We start from the raw sequence: 23,447 nt of genomic DNA, 5'->3' as shown, positions 1-23,447 counted from the left end.
GTGTGAGAGAATTTGCCGTCTGCTATTATTTAGCATTTTTGTTTAAAAAATGCTGCATCTCATAGCACAGTACTCATACTTTTTATTCCTTTTTATTTTTAAAAGGGGGTGCAACTATTACACAATGAAAAAAAATCTGCCTTTGATTTTCCAGTTTCTAGTTTTGTTTTGTTTTTTAATGAACTGCCTTACCTCAAGACAGGGGGGGGGGGAGGAGAGATGATCCAGCCTCAAACAAACATCACTTTCTGTTTGTTTGATTTTTAAAACTGCCGTGCCTGGGGAAAAAGGAGGAGGGAAGATTCACTGTCCCTTTTTTTCTTCCTCCAAAGGCAAGGCAGTTTACAAAGTCTGAAAAGGAGCTCTTTGGAGTAAGGCAGGAGGGTAGAGTGGAGCTCCAGAGACTTTCATTTCATAGTTTTTAAACTGCCTTACCTTCTGGAGAATGGAGAGAGGGTGTCAGGGAGCAGGAATCAGCCCCAAACAGCTCTGCGACTATTATATGAGGAGCACAAAAATATCAGTTTTGCCACTCAAAAAATGGGAATGCGACTATTACATCGTAGCAACTGTTATGCAGTAAAATACAATAGTTATCCAAGAGAATATATTTGGGCAGACAGTTGTTCTTCACCAGTTCATTTCCTAGGACAGCACAGCTTGCTCATCTTAAACTTTATTTTTGCTTCATTTTAGAGGCCTTTATAATTAAGGCTACTAGCTCAATATATTTGTAATTCTCAGTGCAACATCTGACCTTCTTGTATTTCTAAGCTATATGTGACAGATAAAAAGGGTTGGTTGCCAATTTAGTGCAAAATGTTGGCATTGTGCCCGGTCACGATCAATAAAATGAGTAACTCAGCTGCTCCTTTCTGTCCACAGCATCATCAGATCATCCATCAGTACATGGTGACCTTGGAGAACCTTTTGTTTACAGCAGAATTGGACCATCACATATTGGCTGTGTTTCAGCAGTTCTGTGCACTGCAGGCTTGAGTAACTCTTTTGTACAGGACTGAATTGACTTCGTCTTTTTGAAAACGAAAAATGGGAGAATTTGACAAGAGAGAAGAAAGGACAACCTTTTAATTTGAAACTGAACTTACCATGCTGTCTTAGATAAGCTGTACAGTAATCAGAATGGGGCAACTTATTGGCATTAGAGCCTTTACACTAGTTGTGACTGCTAGGTGATTGAGATTGAATAATGTATGGATTTCTGATTTTGAAATGGGTTGAATGTTGACTTTGCCATAGCATTTGTTTTATCTCCTCCTCCTCCCCCCCCCCCCCGATTGTTTGTATAAACAAATAGGGAATTATATAATTTGCTACCTTGGGTTGACTCTTCCATAGGAGTCAGTTCTCTCCTTAAACAAACAAAAATCTCAAGACTTTGATGGATCAGAATGTGGGGCAACTTTTAAATAGGTAACAAATTCTCCAAGGAACAGTACCATAGGACATGTGAAATGCTAAACGGGAAGCCTTCAGAGTAGCTTAGAGTATATGTTTGTTATCAAAATTAATTTTCATGGTTGTATGAAACATGGCTGAAATACAATCGAACTATGTTTTTTAAATCTGCCTATTGTGCTTATTGAGATCCAAAGCATCTTAATTATAATGCATGCCAGTTCCTTACTTCTTGAGGTATCAAAGTGCTTTATTTGTATTCTCAATGAGATTTGAGGGAGGGGGGTGAAAGGTAATTAGTAGTTTTTGTAACGCAAAGCAATGGTTGAACTCAGGGATTCATCTTTTGTCAGAGACTGGCCGTCCGCACTGGAGTGTAGACAGTTTACTGCAGCCAGGTTTCTGGAAAAATTGGAAATTTTGCAGTGAACTGAATAGGAAGCAAATACAGTAGAGTCTCACTTATCCAACATAAATGGGCCGGCAGAATGTTGGATAAGCAAATATGTTGGATAATAAGGAGGAATTAAGGAAAAGCCTATTAAACATCAAATTAGGTTATGATTTTACAAATTAAGCACGAAAACATCATGTTATACAACAAATTTGGCAGAAAAAGTAGTTCAATACACAATAATGCTATGTAGTAATTACTGTATTTACGAATTTAGCACCAAAATATCACGATGTATTGAAAACATTGACTACAAAAATGCGTTGGATAATCCAGAACGTTGGATAAGCGAGTGTTGGATAAGTGAGATTCTACTGTACTTGCTTCCTTTAGTGCCTTAATCTCACCCAGATGATTATATGAACTGGTGTGCTGCATTTTCAGAAGATCACAGACAGAACACATATCAGGAGGGCTGTGCATTGAACATGATTAGATACTGATTTACTGCTGTCTTTGCAGGTATTTTACCATCCAAGGTTTTCAAGGGATTAACCAAAACCATGACTGACCATGCTTCTCCGCTGTATTAAATCCCACACAACCCAAGGTGGGTTGTGTGAAGAGGAACTCAGATTTGATACTTCCTTTCTGTTCTCTATTAAATACTTATTTTAGATATACTTCACTATGGATCATTGTTGTCATAGAGACTTTGGCTTAAAGGAGGAACTGCGCTTCTGATAGCGTTGTACAGATATTCTGTTTTTATTTCTGTCAAGTCAGCTTTGATTCAGAGCAGGGCTTGAATCCACACTCAGCCATGGAAAGCCACTGGGTGGCCATGAGTAAGTCACAATCTTTCTGCCTCAAAGGAAGACAAAAGCAACCCCTCTCTGAACAAATCATGTCAAGAAAAGCCAGTGACAGGTTCACCATAAATCGAAAACAACTTGAAGCCACAGCGTGCGTGCACACACACACAGTTTTGATTTGTGGGAACAATTAGTTAGAGATTTGTAATGGCCCTGGTAAGATCTTGAGAGAGCTCTGGCTTCCTTGACTGAATCAACTCATTTGGTCTTCTTTTTTCTTTGTCTCTCACTTTGCAAGGGTTATTGTTATTTGTAATGGGTTATGACATAGCCAAAGTACAACAGTCTCAGACAATTTGGCTTCCAGTGAGATACCAGGTTTGATTTGCTCTGGACACATATATTTGTTTTTTGTTTGCTTGTTTTTGGCAGTCCATTGTATCCGTGGAAGTCTCCTCCAGAACCACATTTCAAATGAGTTCTCTTCCTGTCAGTCTTCTTCATTGTCCAGCATTCATAGCCATACATAGAAGTTGAAAACACTATATCATTGGACAGCCTTGATATTTATCCTTGAGGGATCTTTACCTATTTCCTTCATAGTTGCTCTTCTAAATCTTAATTTTCTTCCAATTTCTTAATTGCAGTCTCAATTTTGGTACCCGAGTTAAGGTACAGAAAATCTTTTAGCTATTTTGTATCTTGTTCATCCAGCATAAAAAAAACCCATATGTGGTCATTATTTTCTTTCATTAAATTCTCAGCTCTATCCCTATTTCTGCATTTTCCTCCTTACCTTTTCTCAGTATTTGCTGTGTTGTGCTAGTAATACGGTATCATTTGCATATCTTAAATTGTTGATGTTCCTAACTCCATGTCTCATCCTGCTTTCTGTATGGCGTGTTCCATTTATAAATTAGAACAGGCATACACAACCTGTGGCCCTCTAGGTGTTTGGGACTCCAACTCCCAGAAGCCCTAGCGAGCTTGTCCAATGAACAGGAATTCTTGGATCTGATGTCCAAAGCTCAGAGGGCTGCAGGTTGTGCAGGCCTAAATTAGAGTGATAATCAAAACCAGGTATTGTGGTTTGGTAGGACAGGAAAGTACAAAACTCTGCTCTCTGGTGTGGAAGAACATGAGGAAGGATTGCATCAACCTGAGACATTAAATCTCACCTTGACATTAGTTATACACTGACCCATAGCCCTGCACCTATGGCTTTCTTCTGTTGTTTCTCAGACCAGTAATTATGTGCGATGACTGATTATAAGAATTGTTTCCCCCACATACCAATCTAATAACAATTGCTTCAACTATTGCAAGCAATTGAGCATCAAACATGTGTAATCCAAATGCTGCGTGATTCTAGGTTTCCTCCTTGTTTGCTGATACATTTCTTTAAGGGACCTTAAAACAGAATAGCTTTGTGTTTGAACCTTTGTCCCAGATACATTTATCACCATGTTCTCTCAGAAGCCTTCGTTTTAAGTGCCAGTAGTCGGATAATAGTACATCTTGTCAACATGTTTAAGGGAAATTACTGCAAAGGCCATAAAAGCTCTCTTTAGTTGAACGTTCTGTTCACAGTCCAAGCAGCTGCCCACTGGCCAACATGAATGCAATCACACCCTCACTTCAGGCTACCCAGCAACTGAAAACAATTGATATGTTCCTTCAGAACCTGAAGGAAACATAGCCATGCTGGCTAGCCCATATCCGCCATGACTGTCCAACCCCCCCCCCCCCTTTATCGCTGTCGCTGAATCTTGTGGCAATGGGTTTCACAGAGTTCAAGCACTTTGCTAATTCATTTGTCTTTGGCAAACTTGGAAATGGTAGAAACAAAGAGCTTGGCGGTTGGGACATGTGCTAAAGGGGAAACAGGGAAGGTGCTACCTTCAAGCTGCAGAGCTCTAAAATTTCCCAATCGGGGTCTCTGCATAAGTGCAAAGTCTATTTGTGTGAGAGCATAGATGCCACTCCAAGGAGCACTTGCAGGTAAATCACCTGTTCTTCTAACTTATCTTTTTAAACATTCAACCTACAGATGTTGTACATACTAATGTGTAAATAATAAAATCAGTTGTTCTCAAGCTTTGGTTCTCTAGGTGTTTTGGATTTCCAACTCCCAGAAATCCCAGTCATCTTATCAGCTGTTAGAAATTTTGGAGCTGAAGTCCAAAACACCTGGAGGAGTTTGGAAACCACTGGAATAGCAGGGTTTTTTTTCATGTCAGGAGTGACTTGAGAAACTGCAAGGCACTTCTGGTGTGAAGAGAATTGGCCGTCTGCAAGGACGTTGTCCAGGGGACGCCTGGATGTTTTACCATACTTATGGGGAGCTGGAGCTGACAGAGGGAGTTCATCCGCGCTCTCTCTGGATTCGAACTGGCAATCTTCAGGTCAGCAATCCAACTTTCAGATTAGCAGTTTTGCCGGCACAAGGGTTTAATCCATTACACCATTGGGGGCTCAGCTACTAGAATAGCAGATGGACTCTCATGAAGTCAGTGAAATGTCCCATTAAAGCTCTGCAGTAATTGGCTAAGGGGCTATGCTGTTACTCCTCAAATGGAAAATCAGAAAAATGTATATATACTGTGGTTCACTGATTCTAAGGCACACTTTTGTTCCTGTTTCAGGTGTGCCTTACAATTGATGGCACCCCAGATTTGCAGGTTTAGATTTGTTTTAATTGGCTTACTTCAGGAGATGGAGGAGGAAGAGCCCCAGCCTTAAACAGTTCAAGTTCTAGATTTTTGTTTTAATTGTTTTCCTTTCAAAAAAGGAGGAAGGTTTTTATATGTTTTCATCCTCTTGGTTTACATGCATAAAAACAGGTTTAATTAACTTGAATAAATAATCCATTTTATGTGTTGTCGAAGGCTTTCATGGCTGGAATCATTGGGTTGCTGTGAGTTTTTCAGGCTGTATGGCTATGTTCTCCTGACCGCAGGAGAGAATGCTACTAGAACATGGCCATACAACCTGAAAAACTCACAGCAACCCAATCCAGTTTATGTTACTGAAGCAAATGGGGAATCTCTAAGAACACGACATACACAGAACTGCTTATCCTCTCAACTTTCTGCAACCAACACTTGTGTAACTTGCACCAACCCCATTGCTTATGTACACATTTTTTTTGTATGAGCTATTTTAAGCCTCTAAAAATATGCTAAGGCTAAAAGCAACTGTTGTTCACTGGCCTTTTTGAAAAGTTTATATTTCCAAGTTACCTCTATCACACAATAATGTTAGTACAATATTTCTGGATGTGGATTATGGTGTAAGTAAAAACTCTTGAAGCAAGTGATGCCATTCATTTTAATAGATACAAAAATTCAGCATTACAAAAAGTGCATTCCATGTAAAATTAAGAGCATTACATTTTTTCATATGTTAGTTCATGACCACATGTAGTACAGATTTTCTTGTACATATCTTCATCTATCTGTTCTTCGGCTCCATACTCATGGTGATGGATACTTGTGTCTTTTTTCCAGGTGCTGCTCCTTATGGCTCGGCGTAGTTCTAGTATAAAACAGTTTTAAAATCAAATATTTTTGTTAATCAGAAAGTCCAAAAATTGTTCTCTTGCCTTGGTCCCCCTGCTGCATGAATGTACACTGGGACCAAAGCTTGAATACTGTATTGAAACAACTTCTCTATTCCTAAAGTAAAACTTTCCAACTGAATTAGAAAAAACTCAAAGTAACCATCAATTTGGGGGTGCAAGTTGCTGGGCCAGAGTTAACATTTGCCTTTTCTCGGGTCTCAGAATCCTTTCCAATTGTTGATTTTCACATTATGAAACACAATGCTATGTAATGTTGGTATAATACGATATTTGCAGACACTGACAAAAATCCAAGTTAGTCCCAAGCAGAATATCCAGTGCTGAAAGAGCAGTGTAAATCCATTGATTCAATTGAACTACTCCAGTCAGAGAGTCAACTTCGCCACACTCTCAGGCTCAGAAGAGAGTGTGAATCCCCATTTGAACACATGACAACTTCATTTTAGGATCACCATTAGTCAGGAAGGATTTGAAGGCACACAATGACAAACAAAATAGTAGATTTTAGTCTTATTGGTTAATCCTGTCTTTAAAAATTGCTCCTGACAAAATTTGTACAGAGAGGGTTTGCCTTTGCCTTTCTCTGAGATTGAGAGTGTGACTTGCCCACGGTTTCCCATCTGGCTTCCATAGCCAAGCACACATTTAAACCCTGGTCATAATCCAAAGTTATAATCCAACGCTCAAACTGCTATCTTTAGACTACCTATATTTTGGTCACATCAAGCACAGTCAAGGCATAAAACATGATTGAATAAATTTACAAAAATTCTAAACTTTTTTTCAGGCTTATGCAATCATTTCTGACAACAGGTATCTCAACATGGCCAGGACTGAGTATAAATACCCATTATCAGCTTCATTAACAAAGATTAAAATGAGAAACTTGAAAAATCTCAAAATGGCCAGCAGCTGATAATGTTTGAGAATAGACATCACAGGTCCCAAAATAATGCTATTTAACTATCAACATGTTATTATTTGTAAAAATTTCCAATCTCTACCACAAATGAGACACCCCCCCCCCCCCCACTCCTAAATGGGCACAAGTACCAATTCACTGTGCCAGAAATTGAACCACTATATTCGGATCTTTCAGTGATAGGGGAATGTAAAAAGTGGTTTGCTATACACACCTTTGACTTTTTTATCAAACTTTTTCTGTTTCATCTTCTCCCTGTTGTCTTGGCGGCTCTCCTTTGCTTCTTCTAACGCTTCTTCGCTTCCCCAGATTTCAAGGGAACGTTTGATAACCTGCAAAATATGGCAGATCTATTTTAAACTATCAAAAGTTAGGCCTTTGAGTTTGTGATGCAGACTTCTTCACTGATTTTGTGAGCTGTGTTTCACTTAGCGAAGATGTCAGTTTGAAAGAACTGATATTTGCGGGGCTCAGGTTAGGAATACTGGGTTCTAGGCCCATCAATTCTATTTTTCAAAAAAACATTTTTACTAAAAAGAGGACAAAGGAATTGCTGGTTGAATCCATCAATTCCTCTGCCCATTCACATTATATGCAAACACATACATAAACTAATGACTAAATGTATGGTGACACAATATATCTCATGAAAACCTTTCATGTATATATATATTTTAATATGATTTCTTGCTTATTTCACATACATTGAGAGGTATGTTCTCTGTTCCATTTGCACTACACACAACAGCAGATACACTAACATGTTGCGACACACACTTTGGAAAGCTCTGCCCTAGAGGAAGGCAAATGAGAGCACACTTCCTCTGTGAACACATCCTCAGTTTTTGTCTGCTTAGAGGTGAATCTAGCCCAGTGGTTCTCAACCTGTGAACCCCCAGATGTTTTGGCCTTCAACTCCCAGAAATCCTAACTACTGGTAAACTGGCTGGGATTTCTGAGAGTTGTAAGCAAAACCACCTAGGGACCCACAAGTTGAGAACAACATATAGCCTCCATCATCTCAACTGTCTCCTTGTCCAGTAAAAAGTAGCAGCATTAGAGCAGATGCCTCCCAAGGTTTGATGGTTGTTCATATGGAGTTGTGGGGGAAAGGACACCTAACTGATACTATTCATTATTTTCTAACGCTTTCAACAGTTTTAGCTCACATTTAGGATATTTAACAGTGGGTCTGTAAACCATGGGCATGGAGAACCAAATGGTATCTTTGTTTGGTGAATCAGATTCCCAACATACTAAGGAAACTGAAGAAGTGATGTTGACTAGTGACTATCATATCACGCTATGTAAAACGACTTTTGTTCTTGGATTATAAATGTCATTTCCTAATTGGTTCTATCATGAAAACGTGGAAAAAGTTTATTAAACTGCAAAAACTGTTTTTGCGGGACATCTTGCAGCACATTTTGCTATAGTTGCTCAATGACTATCTCATCGACACATGTTTTGTTCAGCTGTGAATTGTATAAGAAAGAGAGAGACCAATGCCTCGGGTCATACATTATTCACAAAACACACTGGGACCCACATATTAAAATATCATTTTTGTTGGCCGGCCAGAATCCTAAAATAACACACAAAACAGCCCTTTTCCTATTCAAAGCAACACAGCTGAGAATTGCATATCTGGAATCAATTGGGGTAAACTGTGGAGGTGATGCAGATATTTGACCTGAATGGGGTCTTGTTAACAGCTTGTTTATTTTAACTTCTTTTTTTACTGCGGGTTGTATGTTGTATGTATGTCTATGTGTTAAATGTTTTGATACGGCCGATGGGCTAATCAATAAAACGTGATTTGATTTGAAAGAGTCAACTATCTCATCGAGTCTCAACCAATTCAACATAGTTTGTGGCAGCCACAAAAATGAAGTTTCTGGAGTATAACAACTACTTTCAAAGTAAATACTGCACAGTTAAACAGGAATAAAGCTTTCAAACCAGGAACATATTTTTTCCCCAAATTATGTTACACAGTGTTATCTGCATTGGGTTGGGGAAACACTGGCCATGGTCCTCACTGCATTCATCCTCCTTATTCTCACAGCTTTCCTGTGTCCAGTTTTCCCACTAGACGGAAAAGAAGGAAGGCAATACCAACAATTTTCTTGAGGATCATAGCATTTGTGTACTAATTACAAGAGACTCGGAAAAATAATTTCCTCCCATTGGTAGTTAAAAGTGGAAGATCTGTAGAGTTGCCTCCTTTCTTTTCTATAGTCCAGCAGGCAACTGTCAGAGTTTGACAGCTGCACTGATTTGCCAGAAAACCTCAGAGGTTGTACTTGCTGCTGCTGCACCCCTCACCTAAATAATCAAAGCCTAGGAAGTTTAAGGTCAATTTTATCATATTTAAGCCCCTTTAAAAGAGTTGGGGGGAAAAACAGGAAGTGGCACAGAAGTCAACTTTCATTATATTTACCATTAGGGAAAGAGGCCTTCCCAGGCCTAAATTGGCCTGGGGGATACAAAACATGTTGAAATTGCTTCCACTGCTGCTAAAGGGCATTTATGGGAATTTTTGAGTAATTGGGAGAACATAAAAATGGCTTCTGAGGGTACACAGAGCCATTATGCAAGACCTCCTCCGTCACTATTTATATATATTGTTAGTGTGCATGAAGGAGAATAAGTAAGACTGATCTGTTGAAAAAACTGGCACTGAAAAAGAAATCATAAGCATTATTTTCTATTTGAAAACAGTATCTGAAAGAAGAATATTGGGGCGTTAAAAGTAAAATATCAGTGCAGCAAATATCATGAAACCTATTAACATTTGAATTATGAAATTGGACAGATGCCAAACTTTTCATGGATTTGAACAATTTTATATGAAGGTTATATCAAGTCTATAGCTGAAGATACAGCGGGTTGTAGCCAACTCTGTCCCTCTGCTGAAACACTCTTCCATGCAGTTCTTAAGGGGTTCTCATCTTAAGAAAGAAAGGTTCCAGGGCACTGCGACAGAGAAGGCTGGTTCTATACTGCCATGTAATGCAGCATCAGAATGCAGATTAACTGAATTGGATTGTATAAATCTAAACTTCCATATAATCCAGTTCAGTGCAGGTAATCTGTATCCTTGTCCAGTAACTAATACAATCTGGATTATATGGCAGTGTAAATCTAGATGGAGAATCAGTGAAAATCCCATTGCAATCCAGTCATTGATGAATTAAAGAGTCTTCCATCAGCAGACAGTATTGCCCACTGAATACACAGAATAATTATTTTTAAATTACAAGTAACAAAGGTGTTCAACTGGGAATTATGGAAATATAGTAGCAATATTACCCATGGGGAGAGGTCTTAGATCATATGTTTTTACTTTTTTGTGGCAGGGAGGTCTGTGTAGAAAAGGAGAGGAAGCAGGGGTATTTTTCCCCATCCCATACTCTTATGCTGCTCTCTTTCAAGCACACAAGGGATGTCATGGTACTTTCATTTTAAGTTTATTATTATCGGGCTTGCCTACCCCTAACCCTCCTCCCCATCCCTGGTTTTGTGGATTAGGAAAGCTTTTGGACAGAAAAAAACCCCTCTGCATTTGGAGCCATTTGGGCGCAGATTTGACCAGATTTGGGGTAAAAAGGTGCTCAAAATCACTGGGAAATTGGAAAAAATATTTTGTACAAATTTATGGGGCTTTGGAGGAGCATTTGGGGGGCTTCTGGAACTGCAAAAGTAAGGCCTATGGGCTGCACTTTCCCCTTTCTTGGTGGAGAATGATTGGTTGGATCTAGCTTCAATACCTGTAGCTTTAAATAAAGCTTCATGTCACCCCACTGTGCATTATGAGGGTTCTTCTTCAAAATGAATCTGAGCACAGGTTCCCGTTTGTCTAAATCGCAGTCTTTCAGAAGATATTCTTGCTTTGCTTCGGTCCTTGTTATCAACTTGTGTTTATTTTCAACATCTCTGAAACAAGAAAGCAGTCCAAAATGAAACAGATATATTGTGTATGCATCCACTTGTTCCATCACAACAGCTAAATCCTTTGCTCTGTAGGATTTACCATGAATATACTTATGTATAAATTGACCTTATGTCTAAGTCAGTGGCAGATTTAGAAATTTTTAATGACCTGTGGATAAGTTGAGGTTCATTCTGCAGAGAAGCAAAGCACTAGTGACACTTCAGGGGGTCATACAACTCTTTGCAGTTGCCATCTTCCTGACCAGAAATTTTAAAATGGTTGGAAGCAGCACCATGGCATAGAAACAAATACGTTTTAATATTTGTTTCTTATATAATGTTTATGGTGATGTGTTTTAACTATATTGTGGCCCACCTCAAGCCACAAGGAAAGATGGGTGAGAATTATTTTGACTTGACTTGACACTATGTAACATGATTTTTGTTATAAATGTCATTTCCTAATTGGTTTTATCATTAAAATATGGAAAAAGTTTATTAAACTGCAAAAATGTTGTTTTTGCGGTCTGCACAAAAGGTTAAAAATGGCACATTGAAAGGTTTAAAATGGCAGCCACAAAAACGAAGTTTCTGGAGTATAACAACTACTTTCAAAGCAAGTACTACATAATTAAACAGTAAATAACACTATTAAACCAGGAACAGAATTTTTTCAAATTAGAATGAGAACATCTACAACAAAACCCTGTGCAATTTACTCTGACGTAGCACTATGTTCAATTACTGATGAGTTTACAGCAGCAGTTCCCTTCAGAAGACATTTCTTTTTATTGTGAAGCCTAAACTCTATCCCTGATTTTCCCATTGAATCCTTCCTCTGTCCCTAAGCATTGTGAACCTACAAAGTTTTCCCCTTTCCTCATGTCATAGGTTTGGAAGGAAACAGAAAACATTTTAAATATGACCTTTATTTTGGTACTGGAAATTATTGGATTTTATACCTAAGATGATAAATGAAATTGTTTAATTTTTGCACTTCAATAAGTTTTGAAATTGGTCTTTAGAGTTTCATACAAAAATAAGCCGCACTGAGTTCAAAGGGACCCACCCTCAAGTAAGCAGACACACCAGTGGTTCCCAACCTTTGATTCTCAAGTTGTTTTGTTTAGCCAGCTTACCAGCTTTTAGGAATTGTAGGGGTTGAAGTACAAAACACCTAGAGTATCAAAGGTTGGGAACCACTGAGATACAGGATTGTAGCTGCAGTCTCTTTTCAGGGAACTGTGTAGCATTGCAAATAGTGCTGGGCCACTTACTTCCAACAGACATTGTCAGCATAAGTAAAATTAGAAATGCTAGGAACTAAAGTCTGGCAACATTTGGAGAGCTGATATTGCCATCTCTAGGATAATTAAATAACTTGGGATTGTTTGGATTTCCTCCCTACTTAGATTTGTTTTGATACCTGATTGTGTGTTGGCAATATATAAAAAATATCTGAAGAATATTTTGGCCCCATTTTGTCCAGTAAAAACATATGACACATGAATGCAATTTCACTATATGAAATGAACTTAAAACTGCACTTGCTTTTATATCAAGCTATATATATATACAGTAGGCTCTCTATTACGCACAGAGCAGGGACAGAGGACCACTGTGAAAGTGGGAAAACTGTGAATAAAAAGCTACTTTTTAAACCTGAGAATCTTTAGGTTCTTGAGTATAACTCTATGATAACATCTGCCAGAAACTGACCATAAAAACATGTTGGAAAACCTACAAAATGCCTAAAGAAGTGTTCCTTCTAAAAACTCTCTAGGTCCTCCAGCATGACTATATGATGAATTGTCTATAAGCCATGCTGGAACACCTAGAGATGATGATGATGATATCTTTATTTTTATACCTCACCACCATCTCCCCAAATGGACTCAGGGCAGCTTACATATGGGACAGAAAGTCCAACAGACATAAAAGCAATCAATCAATTAAAACAAAACCAGCACTAAAATAAAATAACATCGTAAAATACAACAATCCATATAAACACAATTAAACATAAGAGAAACAGCAGCAGCATTGAGACTCCATCAGACAGTGTTCAACAAAAACCAACAACCGTAACTATAAAAATGGATGTGACCAGTTCATAAAAGGGATAGCACAAAACAACTAAATCCACAAAAAAGTATTAGAAAAGTTATGAAGGACCACTCACAAAACATATTAATTTTTAAAAGAAACCTCTTCTTAAGTACAGAATATGCTTTTTTGTATTAATCATTTGCTGTACCTGCAATTATCACATGTTGCTAGATCAAAGTGGTTCATGAGGTAGGAGTCCATGAATTCTTTACCACACTCATCACAAATGAGATAATCGAATTCTAATACAGGCCCTAGGAACATAAAAACAAGGACGTTTAAGCTGATTAATATATTCAAGTTCATATATGAATGATGAGGTAGAAATGGGAAATATGTGACCTTCAATTTTGGAATATCAACAAATGTGCTGGTGTTATTGTTTACCAGTAACAAAAGCAAACACCTCTTATTTCATATTCTACTCTGCTTCCAATTTCAAAGGACACTGATTTCCCCATTGCTTACCTACTGTCCCAATAACTATCCAGTAGATGGAGATTCAGCCTCTTTTGAGCATTCACTACTTTTATGCAATCAGTCAATCCACCTCTGGCTTCTTTTGTGAGGCAAGAAGGGCCTGGGTCCAATACACATGCAATGCCTCCCGAATCCTCAAAGTGCACACATGGAAAAATATGAAAAAACAGAGGACAAAAAAAGAGCCTGGGCTACATGCACTTAACCTGTATCAACTATACCATCCATGTCACAGGTGATCTGAATGATTTTGTCTGCCAAGTGTCAAGCAGATTCTTCACAGAGAGCTGTCAAGTGGTCTCCAGAAGAGCTCAATATGTTACTGTATCTAAGGATGCTAGATTTGGTTTCCTGGAAGCCAACCCGTTAACACTTATCTGGAGTTTTAAAATCAATTTCCTGGGAAAGCCTAAGACAATTTTATCAGAATAATATGAACAATATTATGTAGGATGAAAGAATTGTTGGGGGGTAATTTTAAAAAGGAAAATAACATTAAAAAATGTAAACCAGCAACAACGGCAGTAGCAGCAGTTTAGCAGATCAGAAGCTTCTTGAGCCTAGCAGTAGAGCACACAAGCTTCAGCCATTACAGGAGCAAACTTTATAAGAGACTTTACTCTTGCGTTGCACTGTGTTAAATCTTTTATATATTGTATTTTACTATGTTATTTAACTATTTTAATTGTTTTATTATTTTATTGTATTATGATATACTGGTAGTGATCCTGCCAGTTGTGTAAGCTGCCCTGAGTCCCCTCGGGGAGAAGGGCGGGGTAAAAATATCGGAAATAAAATAAATAAATAAATAAATAAATTACTATATAGGAGAGTAAAGGCCTAACTGTCTAACTCACAGAAGCAGACATCTTGTCTCTCTCCATGCTCACAGAAGAACAAAATGGAGGTCTCAAAAGCTTGCAATGAGGCTGAAACTAAAAACAAAACAGGCATGTCCCTGAGAAGTATCAGTCTACTACACAGGAGATAGGAGGAGAGAATAGAGTGACAGGCTGACAGAGTAAGAAATGGAGGAAAGGCTTTCCCTGCCAGCCTTTCTAGTTCCTTAATGAGGACTACAGACTTGTTCAGGATGTGGTTGAGTTCCAACAGGGGCAATGTCAGAATCAGAGTTGATTTCATCTGTGTATTTATTTACATATTTAACTACGTGTCATTAGGGCAACTAAGACATAAGCAATTGTGTAACCAAAACAGAGAAGGGTGGCAACCCTTAGATCACATGTGTCAAACTCAAGGCCTGTGGGTCAAATTGGACCCGCCGTGTGATTTTATGTGTTCCTACAGATGCTGGCCTATAACTCCTGTCTTCCTCATCCTTAGACGTCATGACTAGAGATGATGGGCGTTGGGATGCAGTAAACACCTGAAAGGCTGCTGTTTGTTCTGTTTAGTCAGGATGGTGAGCTTTGAATTTAGACATATGGCTTGTGGATATGATGTCTGACTTTAAAATGTCCTTTAATCTTTCCCCAATCTCAGAGCCACAAATGCTGTTTAGTCACAATTCCCATTGTCCGCAGTCCACCTGGCAGATAATCGAAAGTGATGGGAGTTGTGTTTCAATAACATTTCATGACACAAACTGGATAAAAACAAAAGAGCCCTGACAACTATGTAAAAATAAATTACAGTTGGCCCTCTGTATCCACAGCCTCTCCATCCATGAATTCAACAGTCCTTTGAAGGCAGCCATAAAGCTAATGTGGCCCTCAAGGAAAATGAGTTTGACACCCTAGTCTTAGATAATGCTATATAACTAAGGAAAAATACATACCAGTGGAAGATTAGTATCTCAAGCTAAGAAAAACAATCACTGCATGACAACCATCATCTCTACTTGCAATGTAGTTTTCCTTGTGATGTGTTATGAGTGAGGACAACATACATAGGTTCTCTGTGTGTGCACCACTCAATAATGGCCAGCAGTGTCACTTAACATTATCTCAAAAATATATTTTGAACTGGTAAGACACTGCAAGCTAATGCATATACCAAACCAGCTGGTGAAGAGCAAAAAAAAAAAGCAAAAGAATTGTTGCTTTTACTCAGTTCTCTATACTCGCTACAAGTATCCAATCGCGATCATTTCTTCAGAATTTACCAGAATTTACCAGAATTTACCTGGAGGATGAACTATTTTCTTCACTGTGCCCTCTTCTTCTTCCTCCTCTTCAAGAAAGAATCCACCCCCTGTATCTATTACCTTTGGAGGGGCCTTAACTCTGGAACTGCCTAAGAGGAAGGAAAAGGCAAAGTTTCAAATACAGGGTTGAATAAGAAAAATAAACTGAGGTTCTCTTAGATCATAAAGCACTTTAATTAAATATATTAAATAAATGGTAAAACTAATCTCAGCACAAATTCAAAACCAAAAGGGAAATGCATTTCAAATATAGAATTTCCAATCCAGATATATTTTTATGTGCCTCATTTTGTCCTGCTTTTTTTTACCAAACTCAAAATAATGAACATGGCTCTCTTCTTCCCTATTTAATCTTGACAACCTTGTGAGATAGTCCATGCTGGGAGAGAGTGTCCAGTCCAAGATTGCCCAGTAGGTTTGATATCTTACATCAGGCGTCCTCCAACTGTGGCCCTCCAGCTATTTGGGCCTCCAACTCCCAGAATTCCTAACCATTGAACAAGCTGGCTAGGGCTTCAGGGAGTAGGAGGCCTAAACAGCTGAAGGGTTGAGGATGCCTGCCCTGCATCAACTCACATTATTCCCTTTTCAAAGATCCAAAAATCTTACTGAGAAGCATAAGGTACCTGAGCTAAGCTGAGGTTTTTCGCGCTGAGATTTGCTAAGTGAGTCTGGACTTCTTACATGAAGGATCAACTCAGGCATTTCAGCCATGGGAAGCCAGCCCAGAAGCTATTGGCAGCCCCCAAGGATGTCTGTTCTGATGCAAAACAGCGAAGGCTACTCCAATTGGGATTTTTGTGTGTGTGACAGGAGTGACTTGAAAAACTGCAAGTCGCTTCTGGTGTGAGAATTGGCCGTCTGCAAGGACGTTGCCCAGGGGATGCCTGGATGTTTGATATTTTACCATTCTGTGGGAGGCTTCTCTCATGTCCCCACATGAGAAGCTAGAGCTGACAGATAGGAGCTCACCCCACTCCCCAGATTCGAACCACCAACCTTTCAGTCAGGACCTCCGGTGGCGTAGAGGATTAGAGCCTTATAACTTGAAGGTTGGGTTGCTGACCTGAAGGCTGCCAGATTCAAATCCCACCCAGGGAGAGTGCGGATGAGCTCCCTCTATCAGCTCCAACTCCATGCGGGGACATGAGAGAAGCCTCCCACAAGGATGGTAAAAACATCAAAAAACATCTGAGCATCCCCTGGGCAACGTCCTTGCAGACGGCCAATTCTCTCACACCAGAAGCGATTCAGGTTGCTTCTGACACGAAAAAAAAGCCAGGACCTATCAGTCAGCATTCCTGCCAGCACAAGGGTTTAACCAATTGAGCCACCGGAGGCTCCAATTAGAGTAAAGTATCTCATCATCTCAGTCATTTTAACGTATTTTCCCAGATGTTGACATAAAGTATCTCATCATCTGGGAAAATATGTTAAAATGACAGGCTACATGTAGGGGAGAAAGAAAATGCCACATGGTGGTCTGAAATTCAAGTAACTTTTAAGGATTACTGCATCGCCAATGATGCAGGACATAATCCCCAAATTTGTCTTTTTTACATTCCAAAATATGTTCAGAAGCTATATGTACAACTGTTTACAACTATGGAGGTTTCATAAAGGGGACCAGTGTAGAAAAATCCACCAGGTCCACTGTGTCAGCTACTGCTTCCTATATTGGCCTATGGGCCAGAGCCATCATAAACTCCCTGGACTTCGCTCCTCCTGTCCTGCCACCCTGGACTACACCGGAGAGCAAAGCCCACCTTCCCCGGCTGAAGGGTAGGGTCTGGTGGCCAGCCTTGCCTGCCTCAGCATCAGTGCCCGCTGGCGGTTCCTCTCGATCTTCGCCCTCATTGCTGCCGAGAGCGGGGCAGTCTCCGCTTTGGGAGCAGGTGTCGTTTCCAGGGACATATTCAGGCCCAGAGATCTAGAAATGTAACAGGAAACAGGAGGCCATCAGAACTACAGCTAAAGGGATGATGTGCTTCCACCCAGACCTGCTGATTTCCTTTCAGTGGGTTGGTGTGAGTTTTCTGGGCTGTATGGCCATGTTCCAGAAGCATTCTATGGTAGGTATCCTCAGAGGCCACGAGGTCTGTTGGAAACTAGGAAAGTGTGGTTTATACATCTATGGAAGGTCCGGGGTGGGAGAAAAAACACTTGTCTGCTGAAGGCAAGTATGAATGTTTCAATTAGCCACCTTTATTACAATTGAATAGCCTGGCTGCTTCCTGCCTGGGGGAATCCTTTGTTAGGAGGTGTTAGCTGGCTCTGATTGTTTCCTCTCTGGAATTCCCATGTTTTCTAATTTCCCAAAGTTCCCTCTGTCAATATGACCACTGGGGCATTCTATGCATTGCTACTCTCCAGGGGGAGGAATACCATTTCTAAACCCTAGTCACAGAAAGCAGAAATAGGAGACAGAATGGGGAGGCATCATCCAAAAGGACAGCAGCTACTTGAAGGGTGTGCACACTCCAAAGCGGCATAACTTTGGGGGTCCTTCAGAGCTCCAGAAACCACACTACATCATTTGCTGTCTAGTTATGTAGTATGTCCTCTGGACAGTGATACATTCTGGATAATGATACACTTTCACTTTTGGTGAGAGTGTATCCCTATTCAGGCTTGATCTCAAAGATATTGGCTTTGTTTCTAACAAAGCTATCTCATTTTGCTTTTGTGCCTCAGATGCCTTCTGGCCAGCAAGGGATGTGACCTGGACTTGCATCAAACCTCCCTTCAACAAAACAGCTGTAACTTCTCAAAAAAGATGCAACTTTGCGACCCTCCACCATCACTATTTTTTCACTAAAATATCTTTTAACATACCTGCCTGATGAAGAAGCCTGTGATCTCTGAAAGAATGATGTATTTTGTGCCTTTCTGTTGATCTAATAAAAGTACCACTGTAAATATGTTTTCAATGTTGCTATATTTTGCTTTCTGGCCAACGCATGTATCCCAAATGTACATGCAAACCCCAAATTATGAACAAGATAGGTTCTGTAGGTTTGTTCTTAAGCTGAATTTGTAAGTCAGAACAGGTCTTAAGTGTAACTCCTGTCATTCACACACACACACACACACACACACACACACACACACACACACACATATATATATATACATATACATATACACACACACACACACACACACACACAAACAGAGATACCTCTACAGACACATGCATGCATGCACGCATGCTTTGGACAGCATAGGGAACGGTTGACACCCCTGTGGTGTTTGTTTTGCTGTCTCTGCCCCTGTTCAGAAGATTTCTCCTCACTTTCTGTCCCTGTGAGAATTGGAATTTGAAAAATCTTTTTCACCTTTTCCCCATGATAATAACTCTTCCAGGAGTGTATTTCCCTTCCTAGGAGTAGATTTAATAATAATAATATACAGTAGAGTCTCACTTATCCAACATAAACGGGCCGGCAGAATGTGGGATAAGCGAATATGTTGGATAATAAGGAGGCATTGAGGAAAAGCCTATTAAACATCAAATTAGGTTATGATTGTACAAATGAAGCACCAAAACATCATGTTAGACAACAAATTTGGCAGAAAAAGTAGTTCAATAGGCAGTAATGCTATGTAGTAATTACTGTATTTATGAATTTAGCACCAAAATATCACGATATATTGAAAACATTGACTACAAAAATGCGTTGGATAATCCAGAATGTTGGATAAGCGAGTGTTGGATAAGTGAGACTCTACTGTACTTTATTTATATTCCGCTCTATCTCACCGAGGGGATTCAGAGCTGTTCACAGAATACACTTACGGCAAACATTCTATGCCATAACTAAATTAATAACAAAGGCAGACAGTACATGGACAGAGGCAAGGCTTCCCATTTTTTCATCTCCAACATCTGGAGGCTGTGCTCAACTCGGCCATGGGGAGATTATGTTGTTCTATTTTCCATGCCAAGGAGGTTGATGTCCACGTCTTCCTGATTGAATTTTGCCAGCATGTTTTTCAGGAGCGCCTTTTACCTCCCTGCCAAAGTGATACCTATTTATCTACCCACATTACTGTTTTCAAACTGCTAGGTAAGCAGAAGCTAGGGCTGATGGAGGAGCTCATACTGACCCATGGCTTGAACTCCCAACCTTCCAATGGACAAGATTTTCTGTAGCTGGCGGTTTAACCCGCTGTGCTAGCTCTCTTCCTGATGTCTCACCCCCGTTCTTAACTATGAGTCATTTAAGTCAGTTGTCTGTAACTCGAAGACTGTAAATCTTTTGCATCATCTCTGGGGCCCTATATAATTATAGTACAGTGTTTCCTCACTTATTGTGGGGGTTACATTCCAGGACCACCCGCAATAAGTGAAAATCCACGAAGTAAGGACACTATATTTATTCTATGTGTGGAGGAGAGCAAATCACAGACCACTTACTACAATGCAGTCTGTACAGTGTTCCCTCACTACTTTGCGGTTCACTTTTTGCTGATTCGCTGTTTTGCGGTTTTTCAATAAACTCTAAAAGACTATTATAAATAATAAAAAATTACAATTTACCGCCTAAGGAAGGGAGGAAGGAGAAGCCAAAGGGAGAGAAAAGGAGCCCAAGCGGCAACGGGAGGAGAAGGAGGCAATTTATCAACACACGATTCATTGATAAAGACTTAAAATAGCGTATAACTACTAAAATAATGTATAAATAATAAAATTAATATAGCATCCCTACTTCGTGGATTTTTACTTATTGCGAGTGGTCCTGGAACCTAACCCCAGTGATAAGTGAGGGAACACTGTACTTTATTTTAGCAGTTACAATATACAATACACCAGCAGAGAAGAAGAATGGAAGCTAAATAGCCCTTTTTATTTCCAACCCTTCCCTCCCCCTCATCCTTTATTTCTCCCTTTCTCCCCCTTCCAAACCCTTTGCACACCACAAAAACCCGTGAAAGAGCGAAAATACATTAATAAATGTATTAATGTGTACATTAATATTAATTGAAAACCCGTGAAAACAGCGAGGGAGCAAAAAGTGAACCGTGAAGTATCGAGGGAGCCCTGTACTATGATTTCCATGTATCTGTCAGACAGCAATATAGGTTCATCCATCTACAATTCCCAGATCTCCATATAACATACTCACTGCAGTTGAAATAGAATCATAGTCTTATCGAGTTGCTGTGATTTTTCCGGAGTGTATGACCATGTTCCAAAAGCATTCTCTCCTGACGTTTCTCCCAACAAAGGATTTCCCCCAGTTAGGAAGCAGCCAGGCTGTAAAACTGCAAAGTTAATCAAGGTGGCCAAATGCAACATTCACACTTGCCTCAGGCAGACAAGAGTTCTTTTTCCCACCCTTGGACTTTCCAGATATATAAACCTCATTTGCCTAGTTTCCAACAGACCTCACAACCCCTGAGGATGCCTACCATAAATGTGGGTGAAACATCAGGAGATAATGCTTCTGGAACATGGCCATACAGCCCAGAAAACTCACAGCAACCTAGTGATTCCGGCAATGAAAGCCTTCGACAACATATTGTTACGTAATATGAAAATGGGTTTTTTTCCCTGTTGTCCCATTGTGGCATCTTCTTCGTATCTTTTACTCAAAAGATGCTTTGGCTTGCAAAGGCAACCTCGGCAATGTGGGAACATGCCTGTAATACCATGGAGGGCCCTTCCACACAACCCTATATTCCAGAATAACAAGGCAGAAAATCCCACATTATCTGAGTGTGGACTCAGATAACCCAGTTCAAAGCAGATACTGTGGGATTCCCTGCCTTGATATTCTGGGATATAGGGCTGTCTGGAAGGGTCCTGAGAACCACATCACATATTGTGAGCAAAAATAAGCATTTCCCGAGGAGCAACTCTCCAAAAAGTCTTCTTACCGGCCTTTTGTGTTCCTTTGTGATAGGCCATGAGGGCTTTGTGAACCTCAAAGGCATCCTGTTATTTAACACAGGCCCTTTCCACACAGCTGAATAACCCCCCCATTTTCTGCTTTATTTATTTATTACAATATTTATATCCCGCCCTTCTCACCCAACAGAGGACTCAAGGCGGCTTACAAAAAACACATATATAAAAATTATACAGTGCAATATAAATCAGTTAAAAATTATTATTAACTTACATCAGTATTCATAAAACACGTTATAAAATACACATAGGCGTGTTCAGTTCAAAAAACTGGGTCTGTCGATTGAGTTCCAGCGTACATGATAATAGTTAACGCTGCCAATTATTATTCGAAATGCTTTGAACTGGAATATACAGCAGTGCGGACTCAGGGCCCTTCCACACAGTCATATAACCCAGAACATCAAGGCAGGAAATCCCACAATATCTGCTTTGAACCGAGTTATCTGAGTCCACACTGTCATATATTCCAGTTCAAAGCAGATAATGTGGAATTTTATTCAGCTGTGTGGAAGGGGTCTCACAAAACCCAGTTCAAAGCAGGGATTTTCTGACTTGACATTCTGGGTTATATGGAGGTGTGGAAAGGCCTCGAGTCCACACTGCCATATAATCCAGTTCAATGTGGATTTTATACAGCTGTGTGGAAGGGCCTTAAATCTATGAATGCCACAACATTCTTCTGGGAGCCTTTCCATACAGTCATATAACCCAGAATATCAAGGCAGGAAATCCCACAATAGCTGATTTGAACTGGGTTATATGAATCCACACTGCCATACATTCCAGTTCAATGCAGATATTGTGGGATTTCCTGCCTTGATATTCTGGGTTATATGGCTGTGTGGAAGGGTTATTTCTGGCTATAAAGGGACAACCATTCAGCTTTACCAAGGGGCATGTCTAGTTATTAGATACATAACAAGATAGACCACTATAATGAAAATACAAGCGCAGCCCTCCCATTGACTGGGTTGGCCTCATTCCTCCCGCAGGAATGAGACCAGCCCAATGAAACGAGCTTCCTCCCCCCCACCCCCTATTTCCGCCAATGGACTCGCCCGCAGTCCCAACCCGAGTCCTATCATTCTCCGCTTGGCGCGTTCCATTTCTAAAAGGGAGGGAGGAAGGGGGTAAAAACAACAGCCCCCTCCAGGTAGGAATGACATGGCAACTTACAGAGGCGTCTCTCGAAGCCGTCTGCGCATGCGTGCGAGCCCCTCCCCTTTTTTTGAGGCGGGGAGAGCAAGTGCCTGCAACGGTAGAATCCTGAAGGGAGGGATGGGCCAGGCGCCATGTTTACACTGTTCAGCCCGAATGGGAGCTCACACAATTTCTCACACAACATTCCCCTTAATTACAGCCCAATAATGGGACTTGAAAAGCAAGGGAATACATTAAAGTTAACAGGCAGTGCATATATATTGACTGTGCAGTCAAAACCCGTAAAGGTGCAATGAATGCAGAGAAATGCATCACAGATTACATAAGGAAAAAAAACAAAAGGGAAGGAAAGCAGAATGGGCGCCACTCCCGACTATAGACAGCAGAGGGCGCTAAAAGCACTGTGGATAAAAGGTAATGTAAAAGCAGAGCAGTTTACATAATAATGATAGATATTCACTAGTAAAGGCTGTATGTAGGCTGTAATCCTATGAACATTGGCTTGGACTAAGTCCCATTACATTCGGCAGGGTTTATTTCAGAG

At 40.0% G+C, this 23,447-nt stretch overlaps 2 protein-coding genes across 6 annotated transcripts in view; one reads left to right on the top strand and one right to left on the bottom strand.

Annotated features, from left to right (window-relative positions):
- Positions 1-1,586, top strand: part of ncbp1 (nuclear cap binding protein subunit 1) — a 36,972-nt gene extending 35,386 nt beyond the window's left edge. For both annotated transcript variants that reach the window (XM_003227887.4, XM_062971734.1), the window contains one exon: positions 886-1,586. In XM_003227887.4, coding sequence (XP_003227935.3) covers positions 886-999 — 114 coding nt within the window. In that variant the 3' untranslated portion in view covers positions 1,000-1,586. The remainder of the gene's footprint in view (positions 1-885) is intronic.
- A 4,353-nt stretch (positions 1,587-5,939) lies between these two features.
- Positions 5,940-23,063, bottom strand: xpa (XPA, DNA damage recognition and repair factor). 4 transcript variants are annotated; one of them, XM_062971732.1, is made up of 7 exons: positions 22,919-23,063; positions 17,592-17,755; positions 15,804-15,914; positions 13,327-13,432; positions 10,907-11,072; positions 7,348-7,465; positions 5,940-6,165 (listed from the first exon to the last, which is right to left on the bottom strand). In XM_062971732.1, the coding sequence occupies exons 1-7, from the start codon at positions 22,945-22,947 to the stop codon at positions 6,017-6,019; spliced, it is 843 nt and encodes a 280-aa protein (XP_062827802.1). In that variant the 5' UTR covers positions 22,948-23,063; the 3' UTR covers positions 5,940-6,016. The 4 variants fall into 4 exon arrangements, with proteins under 4 accessions (XP_062827802.1, XP_062827800.1, XP_062827801.1 ...); XM_062971730.1 differs by lacking the exon at positions 22,919-23,063 and adding an exon at positions 20,955-22,422; XM_062971731.1 differs by lacking the exon at positions 22,919-23,063 and adding an exon at positions 18,661-18,934 and having other exon boundaries at positions 17,632-17,755.
- Positions 23,064-23,447: the final 384 nt, after the last annotated feature.

The sequence above is a fragment of the Anolis carolinensis genome, chromosome 2, assembly GCF_035594765.1.
Source record: "Anolis carolinensis isolate JA03-04 chromosome 2, rAnoCar3.1.pri, whole genome shotgun sequence".
Classification (NCBI taxonomy): Eukaryota; Metazoa; Chordata; class Lepidosauria; order Squamata; family Dactyloidae; genus Anolis; species Anolis carolinensis.
The sequence above is the reverse complement of the archived record's forward strand: the minus strand, read 5'-3'. Positions and strand labels throughout refer to the sequence as shown.